The following is a 24,370-nucleotide window of genomic DNA, read 5'->3' as shown; positions in this document are numbered from 1 at the left end:
CTCTAGGACACACACACACACACACATTATATATATATATTATTTATATATATATATATATATATATATATATATATATATATATATATATATATATATATATATATATATATATATATATATATATGACCGAAAAAGTAAGATTAATAATTCTAACACGAATTTTCTCAATCTTTCGTACATTTCTTTTCACTGTTGGAGGTAATTAAAAAATCAATTCTCCAAAATTCATTTTTATTTCTAGTCTGACGCGACACTTGAGCGCATTTCGTAAAACTTATTACATTTTCAAAGACTTTAGTTAACACATACACAACTGAATAGAACTTACACATCTCCGATTTTGTTTATATCTACATTTGAGTGAGGTGGATGGAGTGAGGTGGTATTTAATAAGGTATTAATTTCATCAACACAAGCCAGAACATGAAACAATGGGTATTGAATAGAAGTGATTGTAGAAAGCCTATTGGTCCATATTTCTTGATGCTTCTATATTGGAGCGGAGTCTTGAAGTGGGTAGAATATAGTTGTGCATTAATTGGCTATTGATTGCCGGTGTTGACTTCTTGATGTGTAATGCCTCGCAAACGTCAAGCCGCCTACTATCGCTGTATCTATCGATGATTTCTGTGTTGTTTACTAGGATTTCTCTGGCGATGGTTTGGTTGTGGGAAGAGATTATGTGTTCCTTAATGGAGCCCTGTTGCTTATGCATCGTTAAACGCCTAGAAAGAGATGTTGTTGTCTTGCCTATATACTGGGTTTTTTGGAGCTTACAGTCCCCAAGAGGGCATTTGAAGGCATAGACGACGTTAGTCTCTTTTAAAGCGTTCTGTTTTGTGTCTGGAGAGTTTCTCACACACAAAACAGAACGCTTTAAACGCAACTGGTATGTACACCTCATTATGTCCGGTCGTGATGGTCAAGTGGATTAAGGCGTCTTGTACATACCAGTTGCGTTGCTCCTGGGAGTATGGGTTCGAGTCACTTCTGGGGTGTGAGTTTTCAGTTGCATATTGTCCTGGGGACCATTCAGGCTTGTTCGCATTTGTGTTCCTAACGTGTGCCCCAAAGAATGAGGTGATTTGGTAAAATGCTATGCCCAAGATTACCATCCGAGTGCCGGCGGTGGGGTGGTTCAAATAGCTTCGGCTATCACCTCATTATGTCCGGTCGTGATGGTCAAGTGGATTAAGGCGTCTTGTACATACCAGTTGCGTTGCTCCTGGGAGTATGGGTTCGAGTCACTTCTGGGGTGTGAGTTTTCAGTTATATATGTCGTACCTAGTAGCCAGAATGCACTTCTCGGCCTACTATGCAAGGCCCGATTTGCCTAATAAGCCAAGTTTTCATGAATTGTTTTTCGTCTACCTAACGTACCTAACCTAACCTAACTTTTTCTGCTACCTAACCTAACCTAACCTATAAAGATAGGTTAGGTTAGGTAGGGTTGGTTAGGTTCGGTCATATATCTATGTTAATTTTAACTCCAATAAAAAAAAATTGACCTCATACATAATGAAATGGGTAGCTTTATCATTTCATAAGAAAAAAATTAGAGAAAATATATTAATTCAGGAAAACTTGGCTTATTAGGCAAATCGGGCCTTGCATAGTAGGCCAAGAAGTGCGTTCTGGCTACTAGGTACGACATATATATATATATATATATATATATATATATATATATATATATATATGTCGTACCTAGTAGCCAGAACGCACTTCTCAGCCTACTATGCAAGGCCTGATTTGCCTAATAAGTCAAGTATATATATTATATTATAATATATATATAATCTTGAGCCCTGAAGGGGTAAAGAGAAGGCTCAAGTGGCCCTAGCAATAGATGAAGAGTGCATCCATCTATTTATCCATTTCTCAATCTTTCCGTCCGTCTGTCTGTCTATTCATCCTTCTTACTATCCATTCCCTCTATCTATTCATTTATCCATCCATGTACCCACCTATCCATCCATATAGCTATCTATCTGTTCATCTGTGCATCCATCTATCCATCCATCCATGTATCCATCCTCCCCCTCTTCCTTCCACCCCCCTCCCCCTCTCCCCCTACATTCTCCTTGCCCCGAGCTCCCCTCCCCCCCCCATTTCCCCACTAACCCACCACATTCATCACCCCCCATTCGTCCTCCCCCCTACCCCCCTCCCGTTCACACCCCCCCCCTTTTCTCTGTCTCTCTCTCTCTCTCTCTCACTCTCTCTACCCTCTCAATATTACACAATGTAACGTGTTCATAACACAACAACTGCACCATTAAGCATGACCCTTGTCAGGCAGCCTCGCTATAGCACACAAGACACTTAGAAAAGTATAAACGATTTAACCAAACTGACAAATTATAATCAGCGAAGGAAGGTCTTGCCTGACCAACTGACAAATTACGATAGCTTGGCAACTGTCAAGCTGGAACGTCAATAGTGATCTGTCAAATTGAAAACAGAGAGTCGTAGTGAATATGGCGAGAAACCTGACTAGTTAAGTAATATTTTATTACTACCACGGATCAATATTAGGGTCTGGCCAGTTACCTTGTTGCTGATCTGACCGAGGAAGTGCGCTCCAACACACACACACACACACTCTCTCTCACACACACACACACACACACACACACACACACACACACACACACACACACACACACACACACACACACACACTCACACACTCTCACACACACTCTCTCACACACACACTCTCACACACACACACTCTCACACACACACACTCACACACACACACACTCACACACACACACACTCTCACACACACACACTCTCACACACACACACTCTCACACACACACACTCTCACACACACACACTCTCACACACACACACTCTCACACACACACACTCTCACACACACACACTCTCACACACACACACTCTCACACACACACACTCTCACACACACACACTCTCACACACACACACTCTCACACACACACACTCTCACACACACACACTCTCACACACACACACTCTCACACACACACACTCTCACACACACACACTCTCACACACACACACTCTCACACACACACACTCTCACACACACACACTCTCACACACACACACTCTCACACACACACACTCTCACACACACACACTCTCACACACACACACTCTCACACACACACACTCTCACACACACACACTCTCACACACACACACTCTCACACACACACACTCTCACACACACACACTCTCACACACACACACTCTCACACACACACACTCTCACACACACACACTCTCACACACACACTCTCTCACACACACACACTCTCACACACACACACTCTCACACACACACACTCTCACACACACACACTCTCACACACACACACACTCACACACACACACACTCACACACACACACTCTCACACACACACACTCTCACACACACACACACTCACACACACACACTCTCACACACACACACTCTCACACACACACACAAAACACACACACACACACAAAACACACACACACAAAACACACACACACACACAAAACACACACACACACACACACACACACACACACACACACACACACACACAGACACACACACACACAGACACACACACACACACACACACACAGACACACACACACACACAGCCAGGATGTGGAGACATGATAGAGTCATATATGGTGATGTAATACAGGCAGACAAGGACGGGTGTCCAACACTGATTAATATGTAGAAGCCTCGACCATTATCCCCAGAGACCATACATTTGACAGCTTCAGGAGACCGGGCCCCAATCACCTGCTAGACCCCGGACCACCCCGTGAGGCCCCCCACTAGTGGTGACCCCGTGTGGCCCCCCACTAGTGGTGACCCCGTGTGGCCCCCACTAGTGGTGACCCCGTGTGGCCCCCCACTTGCTGGTGACCCCGTGTGGCCCCCCACTTGCTGGTGACCCCGTGTGGCCCCCACTAGTGGTGACCCCGTGTGGCCCCCACTAGTGGTGACCCCGTGTGGTTCAAGGCGTTCACAAGCGTCTTGGACACATTTTCCCTTTAGGAGCATAAATCATTAAGTCAGGTTAAGTTAGCGAAGTTTCAGTCGAACAAGGAATCATTAGCCAGCGCTCTTAACATCACGCAATGGAGGAAATCCTGTCAATTCTCCCTGCTGGCTATGCAGTGTACACAGCAGTACACAGTGTACACAGCAGTACACAGTGTACACAGCAGTACATTGCAGTACACAGTCTACTCAGCAGTATACAGTGTACTCAGCAGTATACAGTGTACTCAGCAGTACATAGGAGTACTCACTAGTATTGAAGCTCCAGAGCTCGGCGGAGGAGCCCCGCAGGTCCTGGTAGCCGCCGTAGACCAACATGGCGTCCCCGACCATGACGGCGGTGTGGGCGCGGCGTCCCGTCGGGCCCGCCGCCGAGGCTTCCCGCCCACGCAGGCTGCCGCTCCCGCCACGCCCACCGCCCGCCCACCGCCACTTCCGCCACACCTTCGTCTGGAACAGATACAACACATGCCATCAGTACACCCCTGGCAGCAGCTTCTGGAACAGGGGAAGCAGACACCAGTGTAATCACGCATTTGTCTGCTTATACACACTAACAAAACATCAACGTCACTTGCAGACACTTTCTCTGCTCTTTGCGCTCTGTCTAACCCGGTCCACAAAGCTGGGGTAGACAGAGCGCCCCAGAGACAGAGCTCCCAAAGCCTATCTATCCCCCCCTATCCCCGCTCCCAAAGCCTGGCATGTTGATTGTGTGAGGGTGTCGAATGCAGTTCGACATCCAGCAGGCCAGACACTACAGGAAGCTGGAATGGGGATCAAGGCAGAGCGGGAAGACACTCTCCATCACCAGTCCCACTACTCCCAGCAGTCTTGCAACAGCATCTTCCCGATCAGGAACTGTAGTGTGATGTCTGTTCCATATGGATTAAGAAAAAGCAATTAGTAACCCGTGTTTTTCTTCACTGTCGGGGGTAGTTGAAAAAATAACTCTCCAAAGTTCATTTTCACACTTATCTTCCACAGTATTGTCCACCAAGGTATTGTCTCCCAGGAATTGTCTCCCACGGTATTGTCCCCCAAGGTATTGTCCCAAAGGTATTGTCCCCCAGGTATTGTCCCCCCAGGTATTGTCCCCCCAGGTATTGTCCCCCAGGTATTGTCCCACAGGTATTGTCCCCCAGGTATTGTCCCCCAGGTATTGTCCCCCCAGGTATTGTCCCCCCAGGTATTGTCCCCCAGGTATTGTCCCCCAGGTATTGTCCCCCCAGGTATTGTCCCCCCAGGTATTGATCCCCCAGGTATTGTCCCCCCCAGGTATTGTCCCCCCCAGGTATTGTCCCTCAGGTATTGTTCCCCCAGGTATTGTTCCCCCAGGTATTGTCCCCCCCAGGTATTGTCCCCCCCCAGGTATTGTCCCCCCCAGGTATTGTCCCCCCCAGGTATTGTCCCCCCAGGTTTTGTCCCCCCAGGTATTGTCCCCCCAGGTATTGTCCCCTCAGGTATTGTCCCCCAGGTATTGTCCCCCAGGTATTGTCCCCCCAGGTATTGTCCCCCCAGGTATTGTCCCCCCAGGTATTGTCCTCCAGGTATTGTCCACCAGGTATTGTCCTCCAGGTATTGTCCTCCAGGTATTGTCCTCCAGGTATTGTCCCCCAGGTATTGCCCCCCAGGTATTGTCCCCCCAGGTATTGTCCTCCAGGTATTGTCCCCCAGGTATTGTCCCCCAGGTATTGTCCTCCAGGTATTGTCCCCCAGGTATTGTCCTCCAGGTATTGTCCTCCAGGTATTGTCCTCCAGGTATTGTCCCCCAGGTATTGTCCCCCAGGTATTGTCCCCCAGGTATTGTCCTCCAGGTATTGTTCCCCAAGTATTGTCCCCCCAGGTATTGTCCTCCAGGTATTGTCCCCCAGTATTGTCCCCCCAGGTATTGTCCTCCAGGTATTGTCCCCCAGGTATTGTCCCCCAGGTATTGTCCCCCCAGGTATTGTCCTCCAGGTATTGTCCCCCCAGGTATTGTCCCCCCAGGTATTGTCCCCCCAGGTATTGTCCCCCAGGTATTGTCCACCAGGTATTGTCCCCCAGGTATTGTCCCCCAGGTATTGTCCCCCCTCCAGGTATTGTCCCCCCCCAGGTATTGTCCCCCAGGTATTGTCCCCAGGTATTGTCCACCAGGTATTGTAAACCAGGTATTGTCCCCCAGGTATTGTCCCCCCAGGTATTGTCCCCCCAGGTATTGTCCACCAGGTATTGTCCCCCAGGTATTGTCCCCCCAAGTATTGTCCCCCACGTATTGTCCCCCCAGGTATTGTCCTCCAGGTATTGTCCCCCCAAGTATTGTCCCCCACGTATTGTCCCCCCAGGTATTGTCCTCCAGGTATTGTCCTTCAGGTATTGTCCCCCCAGGTATTGTCCCCCCAGGTATTGTCCCCAGGTATTGTCCTCCAGGTATTGTCCCCCAGGTATTGTCCCCCAGTTATTGTCCCCCAGGTATTGTCCACCAGGTATTGTCCCCCAGGTATTGTCCCCCCAGGTATTGTTCACCAGGTATTGTCCCCCAGGTATTGTCCCCCAGGTATTGTCCCCCAGGTATTGTCCCCCCCACGTATTGTCCCTCCAGGTATTGTCCTCCAGGTATTGTCCCCCAGGTATTGTCCCCCAGGTATTGTCCTCCAGGTATTGTCCTCCAGGTATTGTCCCCCCAGGTATTGTCTCCCCAGGTATTGTCCCCCCAGGTATTGTCCCCCCCACGTATTGTCCCCCCAGGTATTGTCCTCCAGGTATTGTCCTCCAGGTATTGTCCTCCAGGTATTGTCCCCCCAGGTATTGTCCCCCAGGTATTGTCCCCCAGGTATTTTCCCCTTAGGTATTGTCCCCCAGGTATTGTCCCCCCCAGGTATTGTCCCCCCCAGGTATTGTCCCCCCCCCCAGGTATTGTCCCCCAGGTATTGTCCCCCACGTATTGTCCCCCAGGTATTGTTCCCCCAGGTATTGTTCCCCCAGGTATTGTCCCCAAGGTATTGTCCACCAGGTATTGTCCTCCAGGTATTGTCCTCCAGGTATTGTCCCCCAGGTATTGTTCCCCCAGGTATTGTTCCCCCAGGTATTGTCCCCAAGGTATTGTCCCCCAGGTATTGTTCCCCCAGGTATTGTCCCCCAGGTATTGTTCCCCCAGGTATTGTCCCCAAGGTATTGTCCACCAGGTATTGTTCCCCAAGGTATTGTTCCCCCAGGTATTGTCCCCAAGGTATTGTCCCCCAGGTATTGTCCCCCAGGTATTGTTCCCCCAGGTATTGTCCCCCAGGTATTGTTCCCCCAGGTATTGTCCCCAAGGTATTGTCCACCAGGTATTGTCCTCCAGGTATTGTCCCCAAGGTATTGTCCACCAGGTATTGTCCTCCAGGTATTGTCCTCCAGGTATTGTCCCCCAGGTATTGTTCCCCCAGGTATTGTCCCCAAGGTTTTGTCCCCCAGGTATTGTTCCCCCAGGTATTGTCCCCCAGGTATTGTTCCCCCAGGTATTGTCCCCAAGGTATTGTCCACCAGGTATTGTCCTCCAGGTATTGTCCACCAGGTATTGTCCCCCAGGTATTGTTCCCCAAGGTATTGTCCCCAAGGTATTGTCCTCCAGGTATTGTCCACCAGGTATTGTCTCCCAGGTATTGTCCTCCAGGTATTGTCCACCAGGTATTGTCCCCCAGGTATTGTCCTCCAGGTATTGTCCACCAGGTATTGTCTCCCAGGTATTGTCCTCCAGGTATTGTCCACCAGGTATTGTCCCCCAGGTATTGTCCTCCAGGTATTGTCCTCCAGGTATTGTCCCCCCAGGTATTGTCCACCAGGTATTGTCCACCAGGTATTGCCCCCCAGGTATTGTCCCCAAGGTATTGTCCTCCAGGTATTGTCCTCCAGGTATTGTCCCCCAGGTATTGTTCCCCCAGGTATTGTCCCCAAGGTATTGTCCCCAAGGTATTGTCCTCCAGGTATTGTCCACCAGGTATTGTCTCCCAGGTATTGTCCTCCAGGTATTGTCCACCAGGTATTGTCCCCCAGGTATTGTCCTCCAGGTATTGTCCCCCCAGGTATTGTCCACCAGGTATTGTCCACCAGGTATTGTCCACCAGGTATTGTCCACCAGGTATTGTCCACCAGGTATTGTCCTCCAGGTATTGTCCCCCAGGTATTGTCTCCCAGGTATTGTCCTCCAGGTATTGTCCTCCAGGTATTGTCCACCAGGTATTGTCCACCAGGTATTGTCCACCAGGTATTGTCCACCAGGTATTGTCCACCAGGTATTGTCCACCAGGTATTGTCCACCAGGTATTGTCTCCCAGGTATTGTCCTCCAGGTATTGTCCTCCAGGTATTGTCCACCAGGTATTGTCCACCAGGTATTGTCTCCCAGGTATTGTCCTCCAGGTATTGTCCACCAGGTATTGTCCACCAGGTATTGTCCTCCAGGTATTGTCCCCCCAGGTATTGTCCACCAGGTATTGTCCACCAGGTATTGTCCTCCAGGTATTGTCCACCAGGTATTGTCCACCAGGTATTGTCCACCAGGTATTGTCCACCAGGTATTGTCCACCAGGTATTGTCTCCCAGGTATTGTCCTCCAGGTATTGCCCCCCAGGTATTGTCCTCCAGGTATTGCCCCCCAGGTATTGTCCACCAGGTATTGTCCACCAGGTATTGTCCACCAGGTATTGTCCACCAGGTATTGTCCACCAGGTATTGTCCACCAGGTATTGTCTCCCAGGTATTGTCCTCCAGGTATTGTCCTCCAGGTATTGTCCACCAGGTATTGTCCACCAGGTATTGTCCACCAGGTATTGTCCACCAGGTATTGTCCTCCAGGTATTGTCCACCAGGTATTGTCCACCAGGTATTGTCCACCAGGTATTGTCTCCCAGGTATTGTCCTCCAGGTATTGTCCTCCAGGTATTGTCCTCCAGGTATTGTCCACCAGGTATTGTCCACCAGGTATTGTCCCCCAGGTATTGTCCACCATCACTCACTACAATACCTGCCAATATCCCTCACTAGATCACCGCTGTCCCCAACACATGTGTCGGAGGGGACCCCTGCCGCCCAACACACCTTTCGGAGGGGACCCCTGCCGCCCTACACCTGTCGGAGGGGACCCCTGCCGCCCAACACACCTGTCGGAGGGGACCCCTGCCGCCCTACACCTGTCGGAGGGGACCCCTGCGGCCATACAGCTGTCGGAGGGGACCCCTGCCGCCCTACACCTGTCGGAGGGGACCCCTGCCGCCCTACACACCTGTTGGAGGGGACCCCTGCCGCCCAACACACCTGTTGGAGGGGACCCCTGCCGCCCTACACCTGTCGGAGGGGATCCCTGCCGCCCTACACCTGTCGGAGGGGACCCCTGCCGCCCTACACCTGTCGGAGGGGATCCCTGCCGCCCTACACCTGTCGGAGGGGATCCCTGCCACCCAACACGTGACTACTCCGCCAGTGGTGTAACCACAGGTCTGGGAAATCGAAAGAAGAGGAAGAGAAGGGGGAATGGAGAATAATAAGAGAGGAACCACTTCTTGCTGTTACATTAGGATCAGCGTGACACAGTGTAGTTAGGACCAGCCTGGTTGATCAGGTATCCTTTGGAGGTGTTTATCCAGTTCTCTCTTGAACACTGTGAGGGGTCGGCCAGTTATGCCCCTTATGTGTAGTGGAAGCGTGTTGAACAGTCTCGGGCCTCTGATGTTGATAAGAGTTCTCTCTCAGTTCTCTCTATCAGTCAGTGTAGCTGGGAGCACCATGATGCCGTCAGTATAGCCTTCAAGCAGCGTGTGGATGGCATCAGTGTAGCCGAGAGCAACCTTCCGACCTCACACTTTAATCCATCCGGCTCGACCCGGCGCTCTCTCTGCCTGCGAGGATAAATTCTCTGAGGCGTGAAACTGGGAATATTTATACCACCCACCACATAGGTTCGAATCCTCCCCACGGCCCCTACGGGTGTTCCTCACTGGCGCAAGTGGTTCTGTATATGCCGATGACCGGTTGTGATGGTGGTGTTAGGTTTATCGACCGCGGGATGATTACTTTAAGAGGCCGTTGAAGACGCCTTCACTGACCAACCACGAGACTTCAGCCCTCGACCAACTCCTGGACACTTACTGCTAAATAACTCGAACTCGGAAGTTTGAATTTGTTTGTTGAAGGAATATGGTTGACTTATTCGACCAGCTTTATGGTTGAAAAAAAAACAGGTAGGTAGGGAGACTGGTAGCAAGGTAGGGTGCTAATAGGGAGACTGGTAGCAGGGTAAGGTGCTAATAGGGAGACTGGTAGCAGGGTAGGGAGCTAATAGGGAGACTGGTAGCAGGGTAGGGTGCTAATAGACTGGTAGATAAAGGGTAGTGGCAGACCTGCAGACCACGACACAGCATTAGTTGTGCCATATGGCAAGTGGTGACAACATATTGATTGTCATCACGTGTGATGGCAAAATGCTCAGTGGCAACAGGAGATGGCAGGAAAATGGTCGCCGTGTAGACTAGGGCAACATTCCCCCAGCTCTCATCTGTTGATATTTCTCGCAGAGATCAACTTAAATGCGCACAGTTTGCAAGCTCTCGCAATGACTGCAACACAGCTGGAATGCCAGCGTCTCCCCTCCCTCCCAGATCCATCAATAAACATCAATATCGCCTTAAATTTAGTACCTAGACAACTATTGACACAGCCAAAAGAGTGACATGTTGCAAAGGCCAGTCAGGTCAACTGTAGATGTTAACGATAGCGAGGGTTGGTATGCCGTGGCGTATATATATACGCCCTTCACTAACGCAAGTGGAAATCCAATAACGTGTTGATAAATTAGCAAAATGGCTGTTTTAATGCTGCTGTTACGCAAGGGGAGCGGGGAAGGCCACTGTTAGACTCGTTGGTAATTGCAGCAACTCTAGTGTGTGTGTGTGTGTGTGTGTGTGTGTGTGTGTGTGTGTGTGTGTGTGTGTGTGTGTGTGTGTGTGTGTGTGTATGGGTGTGTATGGGTGTGTATGGGTGTGTATGGGTGTATGGGTGTGTACTCACCTATTTGTGCTTGCGGGGGTTGAGCTTTGGCTCTTTGGTCCCGCCTCTCAACTGTCAATCAACTGGTGTACAGATTCCTGAGCCTACTGGGCTCTATCATATCTACATTTAAAACTGTGTATGGAGTCAGCCTCCACCACATCACTGCCTAATGCATTCCATCCGTTAACTACTCTGACACTGAAAAAGTTCCTTCTAACGTCTCTGTGGCTCATGTGAGTACTCAGTTTCCACCTGTGTCCCCTTGTTCGCGTCCCACCAGTGTTGAATAGTTTATCCTTGTTTACCCGGTCGATTCCTCTGAGGATTTTGTAGGTTGTGATCATGTCTCCCCTTACTCTTCTGGCTTCCAGTGTCGTAAGGTGCATTTCCCGCAGCCTTTCCTCGTAACTCATGCCTCTTAGTTCTGGGACTAGTCTAGTGGCATACCTTTGGACTTTTTCCAGCTTCGTCTTGTGCTTGACAAGGTACGGGCTCCATGCTGGGGCCGCATACTCCAGGATTGGTCTTACATATGTGGTGTACAAGATTCTGAATGATTCCTTACACAGGTTCCTGAACGCTGTTCTGATGTTAGCCAGCCTCGCATATGCCGCAGACGTTATTCTTTTTATGTGGGCTTCAGGAGACAGGTTTGGTGTGATATCAACTCCTAGATCTTTCTCTCTGTTCGTTTCATTAAGTACTTCATCTCCTGTTCTGTATCCTGTGTTTGGCCTCCTATTTCCACCACCTAGTTTCATTACTTTGCATTTACTCGGGTTGAACTTCAACAGCCATTTGTTGGACCATTCACTCAGTCTGTCTAGGTCATCTTGTAGCCTCCTACTATCGTCCTCAGTTTCAATCCTCCTCATAATTTTTGCATCATCGGCAAACATTGAGAGAAACGATTCTATACCCTCTGGAAGATCATTTACATATATCAGAAACAGTATAGGCCCAAGGACTGACCCCTGCGGTACTCCACTCGTAACGTCTCTCCAATCTGAGACCTCACCCCTCACACTGACTCGTTGTCTCCTGTTACTTAGGTACTCCTGTATCCAACGGAGTACCTTCCCTTTCACTTCAGCCTGCATCTCCAGTTTTTTCACTAGCCTCTTGTGTGGCACTGTGTCAAAGGCTTTCTGACAATCCAAAAATATGCAGTCTGCCCACCCTTCTCTTTCTTGCCTTATTTTTGTTGCCTGGTCGTAGAATTCAAGTAACCCTGTGAGGCAGGACCTGCCATCCCTGAATCCATGTTGATGCTGTGTTACAAAGTTCTTTCGCTCCAGATGTTCCACTAGCTTTCTTCGCACAATCTTCTCCATCAACTTGCATGGTATGCAGGTTAGGGACACTGGTCTGTAATTCAGTGCCTCCTGTCTATCCCCTTTCTTGTATATCGGGACTACGTTAGCTGCTTTCCAAATTTCTGGCAGTTCCCCTGTTGCCAGTGATTTGTTATACACCATGGAGAGCGGGAGGCACAGTTCTTCTGCTCCTTCCTTTAGTATCCAAGGGGAGATTCCATCTGGACCTATAGCCTTTGTCACATCCAATTCTAGTAAACACTTCCTTACTTCCCCGCTGGTAATCTCAAACTCTTCCAGTGGTTCCTGGTTAGCTATTCCCTCTCTTATCTCTGGGATTTCTCCTTGCTCTAAGGTGAAGACCTCCTGGAATTTCTTATTCAGTTCCTCACACACTTCCTTGTCGTTTGTAGTGAATCCTTCTGCCCCTAACCTTAATTTCATAACCTGTTCCTTTACTATTGTTTTTCTCCTGATGTGGCTATGCAGCAATTTAGGCTGTGTGTGTGTGAGTGTGTGTGTGTGTGTGTGTGTGTGTGTGTGTGTGTGTGTGTGTGTGTGTGTGTGTGTGTGTGTGTGTGTGTGTGTATTCACCTAGTTGTGCTTGCAAGGGTGGAGCTCTGCTCTTTCGGCCCGCCTCTCAATTGTCAATCAACTGTTACTAACTACTAACTAATTTAACACACACACTCACACTCAGGAAGCAGCCCATAACAGCTGTCTAACTCCCAGGTACCTATTTACTGCTAGGTAACAGGGGCATCAGGGTGAAGGAAACGCTGCCGATTTGTCTCTGCCGGCGCCGGGAATCGAACCCGGCCACAGGATTACGAGTCCCCTGCGCTGTCCACTCAGCTACCAGACCACTGTGTTTACTCGCCTATTTGTGCCTGCAGTATCGAGCTCTAGCTCTTAGACCTCGCTTTTCTAGCCGTTGGTTATCTAATGCAATGACTCCTGATCTATTTATCTATCGTACCTGCTTTTATAGTTATGCATGGAGTCAGCCTCCACAACCTGCTCCTTTAGGTCATTCCATTTACTCACTTCCCTTACGCTAAAAGAAATTTTTTTAACATCTCTATGACACATCTGAGTCTCAAACATTTCCTCTCTTTCCTCTTTGTCAATCTCTCTAAGTATTTTATACGTCTGTATCATGTCCCCCCCTCTCACTCCTCTCTAACATCGTCAGGTTTAGTTCCTTCAGTCTGTCTTCGTACCTCATCCCTCGCAGCTCTGGGACGAGTCTCCTTGCAAACTTCTGCAACTTTTCGCCCTTCAGATTTTTTTAAGATGGGGGGGGGGGGGGCTCCAGGAGGGGCGGCATACTGTAAGACTGGCCTCACACAGGCGGTATATTCAGTGATCTAAAAGCCTCCTTAATCAGGTTCCTGAAGAATGTTCTGACTCTTGCCTGGGTGGAGTATGCGGCTGCAACCTGCTCTCGCACAAGACAGCACATATATGACTTATTGCTTATAGTCACTATTTCGCTCACAAATAAGTATATATGTGTCATATTACAAGCCATATTTTTTTTCAAGGCACTAACTTGTTCTCTCAGTTTTATTAAATAATAGAGATTTTATACAAAATTTGACAATATCCCGAGTTACTTTACAATTTATTTAAATATTTTAGTTTTGTTTAATTATTTTTATAAAACTGATTTTTCTGGGGAATATCAATATAAGTATTGGTTCAGTACTAATTGTAACATCTTTACATACTAAGAAGGTTAGGTTAGGTTGTGGTTTTCTATTCAGCTTTTCAAGGTAAACTCAAATATTCACAATAAATTACTATATCACATATGTACTTATTCATAGGCAAGATATTGACTATAAGCAAGTGCGAGAACGGGTTGGCGGCTGACGTTATTCTATTGATATGAGCCTCAAGAGTTAGGTTGGGTGTTATGTCCACTCCCAGGCCTTTTGCTCTAGACGTTATAGGGAGGTAGTTTCCCTTCATTGTGTACTGGCCTATCGGTCTCCTGGCTCCTGGAGACCTTATATTATTATACCCATTTCTATCACCTTGTACTTGTTAGTGTGTTTGTGTGTGTGTACTCACCTATTTGTGCTTGCAGGGATTGAGCTCTGGCTCTTTGGTCCCGCCTCTCAACTGTCAATCAACAAGTGTGTGTGTGTGTGTGTGTGTGTGTGTGTGTGTGTGTGTGTGTGTGTGTGTGTGTGAGTGAGTGAGTGAGTGTGTGTGTGTGTGTGTGTGTGCGCGCGTGTGTACTCACCTAGTTGTACTCACTTAGTTGTGCTGGCGGTGGTTGAGCTCTGGCTCTTTGGTCCCGCCTCTCAACCGTCAATCAACAGGTGTACAGGTTCCTGAGTCTATTGGGCTCTATCATATCTACACTTGAAACTGTGTATGGAGTCAGCCTCCACCACATTGCTTCCTAATGCATTCCATTTGTCAACCACTTTGACACTAAAAAAGTTCTTTCTAACTTTCTTTCGAAAGAAAAAAGAAAAGTTCTTTCTTCTAATGCGTGTGTGTGTGTGTGTGTGTGTGTGTGTGTGTGTGTGTGTGTGTGTGTGTGTGTGTGTTCAACATACCCATACGCCAAAACCCATAACTTGCCAGCCATAACCCTGCCATTGAAAAACAGATGACTGGCAATAATTTTTCCGCCATGGTAACACAAGGTCATTCACGGGACGACCTGCAGTCGGTTCCCCGAGCTCCTTCCCACCAAACATTCAACGTTACCCCAACGTTATTTTGAACGTTACTCCTACGTTATTCTCAACGTCACTCCTACGTTATTCTCAACGTCACTCCAACGTTATTTAGAACGTCATTCCAACGTAATTTAGAACGTTACTCCTACGTTATTTTGAACGTTACACCTACGTTATTTTGAACGTCACTCCAACGTTATTTACAACGTTACTCCAACGTTATTTATAACGTTATTATTAACGTTGCTACAACATTCTGGAAACACTGTGAGGAAGAATGGGAACATATGACTGAGGGGTGAGAGTAACTTCCCCACACGAGGGGAGGCCTGAGGGGAACTAGCAGTCACCGAGGAGGGAATACATCCCCGAGAGAGGGGAGAGAGAGTGAGGGGAACTGTGGTATGTAACAAGGGGAACGTCGCTATGGAAGGGGAAAAAGGTGGAAAAAATATGTATAATTAAATTTGTGGAGAGGAAAGGAACAGAAAATGATTACCCAAGAGATGGGGAGGGGCGGGGGGGGGGGGGATAATATGACTGACAGCGAGACCAACCACACCAGCGAGACCAACCACACCAGCGAGACCAACCACACCAGCGAGACCAACCACACCAGCGACACCAACCACACCAGCGACACCAACCACACCAGCGACACCAACCACACCAGCGACACCAACCACACCAGCGACACCAACCACACCAGCCAGACCAACCACACCAGCGAGACCAACCACACCAGCGAGACCAACCACACCAGCGAGACCAACCACACCAGCGAGACCAACCACACCAGCGAGACCAACCACACCAGCGAGACCAACCACACCAGCGAGACCAACCACACCAGCGAGACCAACCACACCAGCGAGACCAACCACACCAGCGAGACCAACCACACCAGCGAGACCAACCACACCAGCGAGACCAACCACACCAGCCAGACCAACCACACCAGCCAGACCAACCACACCAGCCAGACCAACCACACCAGCCAGACCAACCACACCAGCCAGACCAACCACACCAGCGAGACCAACCACACCAGCCAGACCAACCACACCAGCGAGACCAACCACACCAGCGAGACCAACCACACCAGCGAGACCAACCACACCAGCCAGACCAACCACACCAGCGAGACCAACCACACCAGCCAGACCAACCACACCAGCGAGACCAACCACACCAGGGAGACCAACCACACCAGCGAGACCAACCACGCCTGCGAGACCAACCACACCAGGGAGACCAACCACACCAGGAAGACCAACCACACCAGGAAGACCAACCACACCAGCGAGACCAACCACACCAGCGAGACCAACCACACCAGCGAGACCAACCACACCAGCGAGACCAACCACACCAGCGAGACCAACCACACCAGCGAGACCAACCACACCAGCGAGACCAACCACACCAGCGAGACCAACCACACCAGCGAGACCAACCACACCAACCAGACCAACCACACCAGCGAGACCAACCACACCAGCGAGACCAACCACACCAGCCAGACCAACCACACCAGCCAGACCAACCACACCAGCGAGACCAACCACACCAGCGAGACCATCCACACCAGCGAGACCAACCACACCAGCGAGACCAACCACACCAGCCAGACCAACCACACCAGCGAGACCAACCACACCAGCGAGACCAACCACACCAGCGAGACCAACCACACCAGCCAGACCAACCACACCAGCCAGACCAACCACACCAGCGACACCAACCACACCAGGGAGACCAACCACACCAGCGAGACCAACCACACCAGCCAGACCAACCACACCAGCGAGACCAACCACACCAGCCAGACCAACCACACCAGCCAGACCAACCACACCAGGGAGACCAACCACACCAGCGAGACCAACCACACCAGCCAGACCAACCACACCAGCGAGACCAACCACACCAGCGAGACCAACCACACCAGCGAGACCAACCACACCAGCCAGACCAACCACACCAGCCAGACCAACCACACCAGCCAGACCAACCACACCAGCGAGACCAACCACACCAGCGAGACCAACCACACCAGCGAGACCAACCACACCAGCGAGACCAACCACACCAGCGAGACCAACCACACCAGCGAGACCAACCACACCAGCGAGACCAACCACACCAGCGAGACCAACCACACCAGCGAGACCAACCACACCAGCGAGACCAACCACACCAGCGAGACCAACCACACCAGCGAGGCCTCACAATAAAATCTTTTGAAGTTTCAATTAACAGATCATGATGGAATCATTAGCACTCTGATGCATTATTTAATCTTCATCTCTCCCCTCTGATGCTGCCATGATGCTGTCTCTCCTCTGATGCTGTCTCACCTCTGATGCTTCCATGATGCTGCCTCCCCGCTGATGCTGTATTCCCTCGGATTCTGTCTCTTCCATGATGCTCTCTCCCCTCTGATGCTGTCTCTCGCATGATGTTTTCTCCCCTCTGATGCTGTCTCTCCCATGATGCTATCTTCCCTCTGATGCTGTCTGTCCCATGATGCTGTCTCTCGCATGATGTTGTCTTTCCTCTGATGCTGTCTCTCCCATGATGCTGTCTCTCCCATGATGCTGTCTCTCCCATGATGCTGTCTCTCGCATGATGCTGTTTATCTCATGATGCTGTCTCCCCTCTGATGCTGTCTCTCCCATGATGCTGATTATCCCATGATGCTGTCTCTCGTATGATGCTGTCTCTCCCATGATACTGTCTCCCCTCTGATGATGTCTCCCCTCTGATGTTGTCTCCCCTCTGATGCTGTCTCTCCCATGATGCTGTCTCCCATGATGCTGTTTCCCATGATGCTGTCTCTCCCATGATGCTGTCTCTCCCATGATGCTGTCTCTCCCATGATGCTGTCTCTCCCATGATGCTGTCTCTCCCATGATGCTGTCTCTCCCATGATGCTGTCTCCCCTCTGATGCTGTCTCCCCTCTGATGCTGTCTCTCCTATAATGCTGTCTCTTCTCCCTCCGTCCTCTCCAGCGTCCACAGCTTCCGTCCTCACCCTGTCATCTCCAACGAACTGAATTTGGCATCTCGCCACTCCGTCTCCCTCTACTTTTATTTCCTCTATTCTCTCTTCAGTTCCATTCCTTTATAATCTCTCTCTCTCTCTCTCTCTCTCTCTCTCTCTCTCTCTCTCTCTCTCTCTCTCTCTCTCTCCTCTTTATTATTACCCTTTCTTATAGGTCTCTTACATCACACCTCCCCACATGATGCTGGCAGGCCCTTCCCAGCAGCATCCCTCTCCCTTCCCCTCCCACACGCCGTAACAGGCGGCCCAGGTGTTAATTAACTCACGTGTAGGGAGACAGTGATCACAGTAACAAGGCAGACTAATTGCCTGCCTCTCCCTCCGTCACTATCAGTCACTGTCGGCTGCCTCAGCTTCCTCCCCTTTTCACTGTTCACTGCCACCTATCCCTTCCCATCCCCTGCATCCCTTTCCAAACCTGTCCGCCAGGAACCATTGGAATTCACGATAGAATGCCGGATGTAATGCATGACAGGAAAAGCCGGGTAGATTGGATGCTACTATCTGGTCTCACAGACTGGCTTGGGCATTGCGCGTAGTGCGAGATTCGAACCCGGGTGCGTTGAGGTGTCATAGCCTCCCACACACTATACCCCAGCAAACCACAATAATGGCACAACTTTATTGTGTTGTTACAACCTTAGAATAATCAGTAACCGCTACGTGTGTGTGTGTCTCTGGCGGGTTATAAACACCAGCACCTTCCCCCCTGACTTGAGCGTCAGAGTCTGCAATATCGTAGTTTTGATATGCAATTGTCTACATCAACTGAATCTTTTCAGGAGATGAGGTACAGTGGAGCGAGTTACTCTGTCATTGGATGCCCCAGCGGGTCCCTCTGATGTAGCAGACTATCCCTTTGAGAAGTGGATAGGAAGTGCTGGCTACTTCTACCCTTCCCTGCATGATGTAGCTGACATCTGGACATGTTGCAGATGTCCAGACGTCTGACGGGCCAAGGGACTGTCAGCCCATTAATTCGTCACAATACGTTAATTGTATTGTGTGCCCACAATACGTTAATTGTACCTGTGTACAGTAATTGTGCACAGGTACAATTAACACTCCAAGTGGGGGGTGGGTGAGGGGGGGGGTGAGGGGGGGTGTGAGGGGGGGTGAGGGGAAGGTGAGGGGGGGGGTGAGGGGGGGGTGAGGGGGGGGGTGAAGGGGGGGGGGGGGGTGAGGGGGGGGTGAGGGGGGGGTGAGGGGGGGGTGAGGGGGGGGTGAAGGGGTGAAGGGGGGTGAGGGGGGGGTGAGGGGGGGGTGAGGGGGGGGGGTGAGGGGGGGTGAGGGGGGGTGAGGGGGGGGGGTGAGGGGGGGGGGGTGAGGGGGGGGGGGTGAGGGGGGGGGTGAGGGGGGGGTGAGGGGGGGCGATAGTTTAAATGTTACTTTATTTCGTCATTTAGATGGACTATCCTAACTGTGGTTCTAGTTGAGGCAAATTGAATTGAAGATGTCACTGACCTGACCTGACCTGGTCTAACATGACCTGACCTGACCTGGTCTAACATGACCTGGCCTGGCCTGGCCTGGTGTAACATGACCTGACCTGGCCTGGTCTAACATGACCTGACCTGACCTGGTCTAACATGACCTGACCTGGTCTAACATGACCTGGCCTGGTCTAACATGACCTGGCCTGGCCTGGTGTAACATGACCTGACTTGGCCTGGTCTAACATGACCTGACCTGACCTGGTCTAACATGACCTGGCCTGGCCTGGTCTAACATGACCTGACCTGACCTGGTCTAACATGACCTGGCCTGACCTGGTCTAACATGACCTGACCTGACCTGGTCTAACATGACCTGACCTGACCTGGTCTAACATGACCTGGCCTGACCTGGTCTAACATGACCTGACCTGACCTGGTCTAACATGACCTGGCCTGGCCTGGTGTAACATGACCTGACTTGGCCTGGTCTAACATGACCTGACCTGACCTGGTCTAACATGACCTGGCCTGGCCTGGTCTAACATGACCTGACCTGACCTGGTCTAACATGACCTGACCTGACCTGGTCTAACATGACCTGGCCTGGCCTGGTCTAACATGACCTGACCTGACCTGGTCTAACATGACCTGGCCTGACCTGGTCTAACATGACCTGACCTGACCTGGTCTAACATGACCTGACCTGACCTGGTCTAACATGACCTGGCCTGACCTGGTCTAACATGACCTGACCTGACCTGGTCTAACATGACCTGGCCTGGCCTGGCCTGGCCTAACATGACCTGACCTAACATGACCTGACCTGACCTGGTCTAACATGACCTGACCTGGTTGTTGCTAGCACCTGTATAGTGGTAGTCTCTCTACCACTATAGGCCTAAGACTCCCTCTAGTGGATGTAACACACTTTCCAAATGGTATATGTAAGACTCCATCCCTGGTAGACGCGAGACCTCTCCCAACACTGCGGGAACCCGGCGACCTCAGAGCCCGGCCACAACAACAAGGGAGGAGCAGCGACGCCCACACGGTTATCGTCGGAACTGAGGACGGAAGAGAATCTGGTAAACAGTTCCAGATGCCTTTGATATCCCGAGAGTTAGAGGGAGATATCCTCTCCCTCCCTCTCTCCCTCTCTCTCTCTCTCTCTCTCTCTCTCTCTGGCTCCCCCTCACTCCCCATTATGACTAATGACACACAACAGCAGCGGTGACTACCTGTGCCACTCTCCTGGCCACCAGTGCTTGGTGGACTACCTTCCTGGCTACCTTTGTGGAACATGTTCTATTTGGTCGAATAGACGGTCGAAAGGTATGTTAATTAGCAACAGTGAATGGTAGAGTGTTGCGTTGTCTACCAGCATGTTCCTAGCGAGTGTTGTGTTATGGTACACTTTACATATGGTTCCTAGGAGGCACTGCAGCTTGTAGATGGCAGGTCAGTCTTCACGAAAGCTTTGTGGTGGTCATACCAATATAAGTAGAGCGAAGGTGACTTCCTTCACTGGGGCAGTAAACTGTTACACCATGTTTGCTTTTTGGAGAAGGTTGTACTGTTTGTTGGGGCTGTTCTTAAGTAATAAACCAACAGTCCTTTTTGTTTTGTAATAAATCATGAATTCAAATCTTTGGTCTGGGGCTGTCGGTTTCACTCCATTTGAAATAATATTTTTGTATTATTTTTTCTTCAGTTTATACCGTGAGTTCATAGTGGATTTGTAATGCAGGTTTACTGAAGGGAATGTCTTCTGTTGTGGTTGTTGGGCTAAGAAAATAGTTTAAAGGCATAGAAAGCTTACACTCTAAGATAAAAAACGCCAGTAATGCTGTCATATTGAACCGAATGCCGAAAGGAACGCCTGCTGCCCAAGTATAATATATATATATATATATATATATATATATATATATATATATATATATATATATATATATATATATATATATATATATATATACACACACTTGCGCACTTATATGTATATAAATTTGTCGAACATTAATACTGAAACCTCCCGATATTTCTTCTAACTCTAAACTGTGTGGGATCAGCGGCAGTCGCCTCTCCCCGCCTCTCTGTACACATGGAGCAGCTGCTGGTGCGAGGACTGTGTAACGAGATCAGCTGCTGGTGCGAGGACTGTGTAACGAGATCAGCTGCTGGTGCGAGGACTGTGTAACGAGATCAGCTGCTGGTGCGAGGACTGTGTAACGAGATCAGCTGCTGGTGCGAGGACTGTGTAACGAGATCAGCTGCTGGTGCGAGGACTGTGTAACGAGATCAGCTGCTGGTGCGAGGACTGTGTAACGAGATCAGCTGCTGGTGCGAGGACTGTATAACGAGATCAGCTGCTGGTGCGAGGACTGTGTAACGAGATCAGCTGCTGGTGCGAGGACTGTGTAACGAGATCAGCTGCTGGTGCGAGGACTGTGTAACGAGATCAGCTGCTGGTGCGAGGACTGTATAACGAGATCAGCTGCTGGTGCGAGGACTGTGTAACGAGATCAGCTGCTGGTGCGAGGACTGTGTAACGAGATCAGCTGCTGGTGCGAGGACTGTGTAACGAGATCAGCTGCTGGTGCGAGGACTGTGTAACGAGATCAGCTGCTGGTGCGAGGACTGTGTAACGAGATCAGCTGCTGGTGCGAGGACTGTGTAACGAGATCAGCTGCTGGTGCGAGGACTGTGTAACGAGATCAGCTGCTGGTGCGAGGACTGTGTAAGGAGATCAGCTGCTGGTGCGAGGACTGTGTAAGGAGAAGCCTCAACCTCTGAAGTGTACCGCGTCAACACGTCAACAGTCCAGTCTATGTTAAGTTTCTCACGCCTGAAATAATGTTAAGTGCCAGGGCTTAACATCAGAGTCAGCAGATTACTAAAAACTGGCGAAACTATGTAATGTTTTCAATTGTAATGTTAGAAATTGAATTTATTATTGGTGGTATTATTATTGTTATTATTATTGAGAATTATTTACATTGTATTAAGTGTATTCGGTTTAATAATACACTTACACGTGTAGTTGGTATTTTCTTCACCGTCATTATTATATTATTATTATTATTATTATTATTATTATTATTATTATTATTATTATTATTAAGTAATGGTAATGTCTTCTCACAGACGTAATAACACAGGATAAAATCCCACACTTGTGTATTTGTGAGATTTATGCAACGAATTGACACCAAGTCCTTCGCACTCTCCTGAGTACTTTGTCAAGGTCTGAGTGTGTGATTAGGATCAAACTTGCATCTCAACGTCTAATGAGGCTGTTATCCTGGGTCCAGTCTTCTTACAACTTATAACAGCCTCATTAGATGTTGTGATATAAGTCTCGTCCTCACCACACACTCAGACCTTGTCAAAGCACTCAGGAGAGTGCGAAAGATTTGCTGTAAATTCCTTACATAAATTTCACAAATACACAAGTGTGGATTTTTATCCTAAATTACTATTGTTATTGTACCTAATCAAAGCGTTTTAAAACATTATATGATATACGAGATAGCCTTAGATCAAGGTTTCTTAATCGTGGGGGCATCATACCCCTTGAGGGTATGGGAACCAAATAATGGGAGTATGGGGGGGGGAGGGGTCACAACATCAATTTTTAAAACAAATTGTTTTTATATTTCAATTAATTCTCGCCGTTATCAATACGGTTTGATTTTCTTTGAGCTGTTCCGTTGCTAGCTATCCACATGTATATGAAAATGAAGCTATTGACGTCTTTTGACGTCCAAGCCCTAGGGTGACCTGGCAGCCTGGTTTTATGCAATTATCATTGACCTGAAGCTCCTGAGTCTCGAAACTTGAAACTTTTGCTGAGCTAATGAACTCGACTTCCCTCCCTGTCTCTCTGTCTCTGTCTCTCTCTCTCTCTCTCTCTCTCTCTCTCTCTCTCTCTCTCTCTCTCTCTCTCTCTCTCTCTCTCAGGTCAATATGGCAGGATACTAATAAGCTCCGTTGCCAGAATATTGGTTGTGTTGATCTGCATGACTGTCGCAGCGGGACGCAATTCCTCGCAATCTCATTTCCGCAAATGAAATTATAAGATCGAAATCCAATTGACACACAGCTTCCCAATTACAGTTCCCCCAAGCCCGGCGTAGGCTTGGGGGGTACAAACATGTAATGTAAATATGTAACATATTATAATGTAAATATGTAACATAATATAATGTAAATATGTAACATAATATAATGTAAATATAATGTAATTTTTTGTATAATGAAACATACATTATACAAAAAAAGTGTGTTTGGCTCTATATAATATCTAGATTAAATAATTTGCATATGACAGGGGTGATTTTCGTAGTGATTTAGCCGAGGAATCTCCATCGTTTTGACAGTCCTTTCATTTATGGTTGATTAAGGTCACCAAGAAGAGAGGTGAACCGTGTTTGCGGACATTCATACTCTCTCTCTCTCAATATGTTTGGGAGCCATATGAGGATTCGAAGTTGCTTCGAAACAGAAACAACTGTTGCAACCGAAATAGATTCGAATAATTTCGGCCGGTGGAAGTGTTTATGGGTGAGTGTAAGAATGGGGCCGAGTATGGAAGTGAGTATGGCAACTGAGACGCCAGGGTATGCCGTTTCCACTAAGAACTTCCGTCAATAAGCTGGGCGGCAACTTCAATCACCCGCGTGACCTGAAACCAATAGCAGAAAGAATCTTGGAAACTAAGACACAATAAGGAGTTGTTGCGAAGGGCCGGAGGGAATGCCACAGCTGTG

The 24,370-nt window shown here is 49.0% G+C and overlaps 1 protein-coding gene across 1 annotated transcript in view; it reads right to left on the bottom strand.

The window, feature by feature from the left end:
* LOC123748456 (uncharacterized) overlaps window positions 1–24,370 on the bottom strand; it is a 154,596-nt gene that overhangs the window by 110,929 nt on the left and 19,297 nt on the right. Inside the window, 1 exon segment of the mRNA XM_045730859.2 lies at window positions 4,325–4,523. Within this exon segment, the coding sequence (XP_045586815.2) occupies window positions 4,325–4,523 (199 nt within the window).

The sequence above is a fragment of the Procambarus clarkii genome, chromosome 1, assembly GCF_040958095.1.
Source record: "Procambarus clarkii isolate CNS0578487 chromosome 1, FALCON_Pclarkii_2.0, whole genome shotgun sequence".
Lineage (NCBI taxonomy): Eukaryota > Metazoa > Arthropoda > Malacostraca > Decapoda > Cambaridae > Procambarus > Procambarus clarkii.
This window is presented reverse-complemented; position numbering and strand designations above follow the sequence as displayed.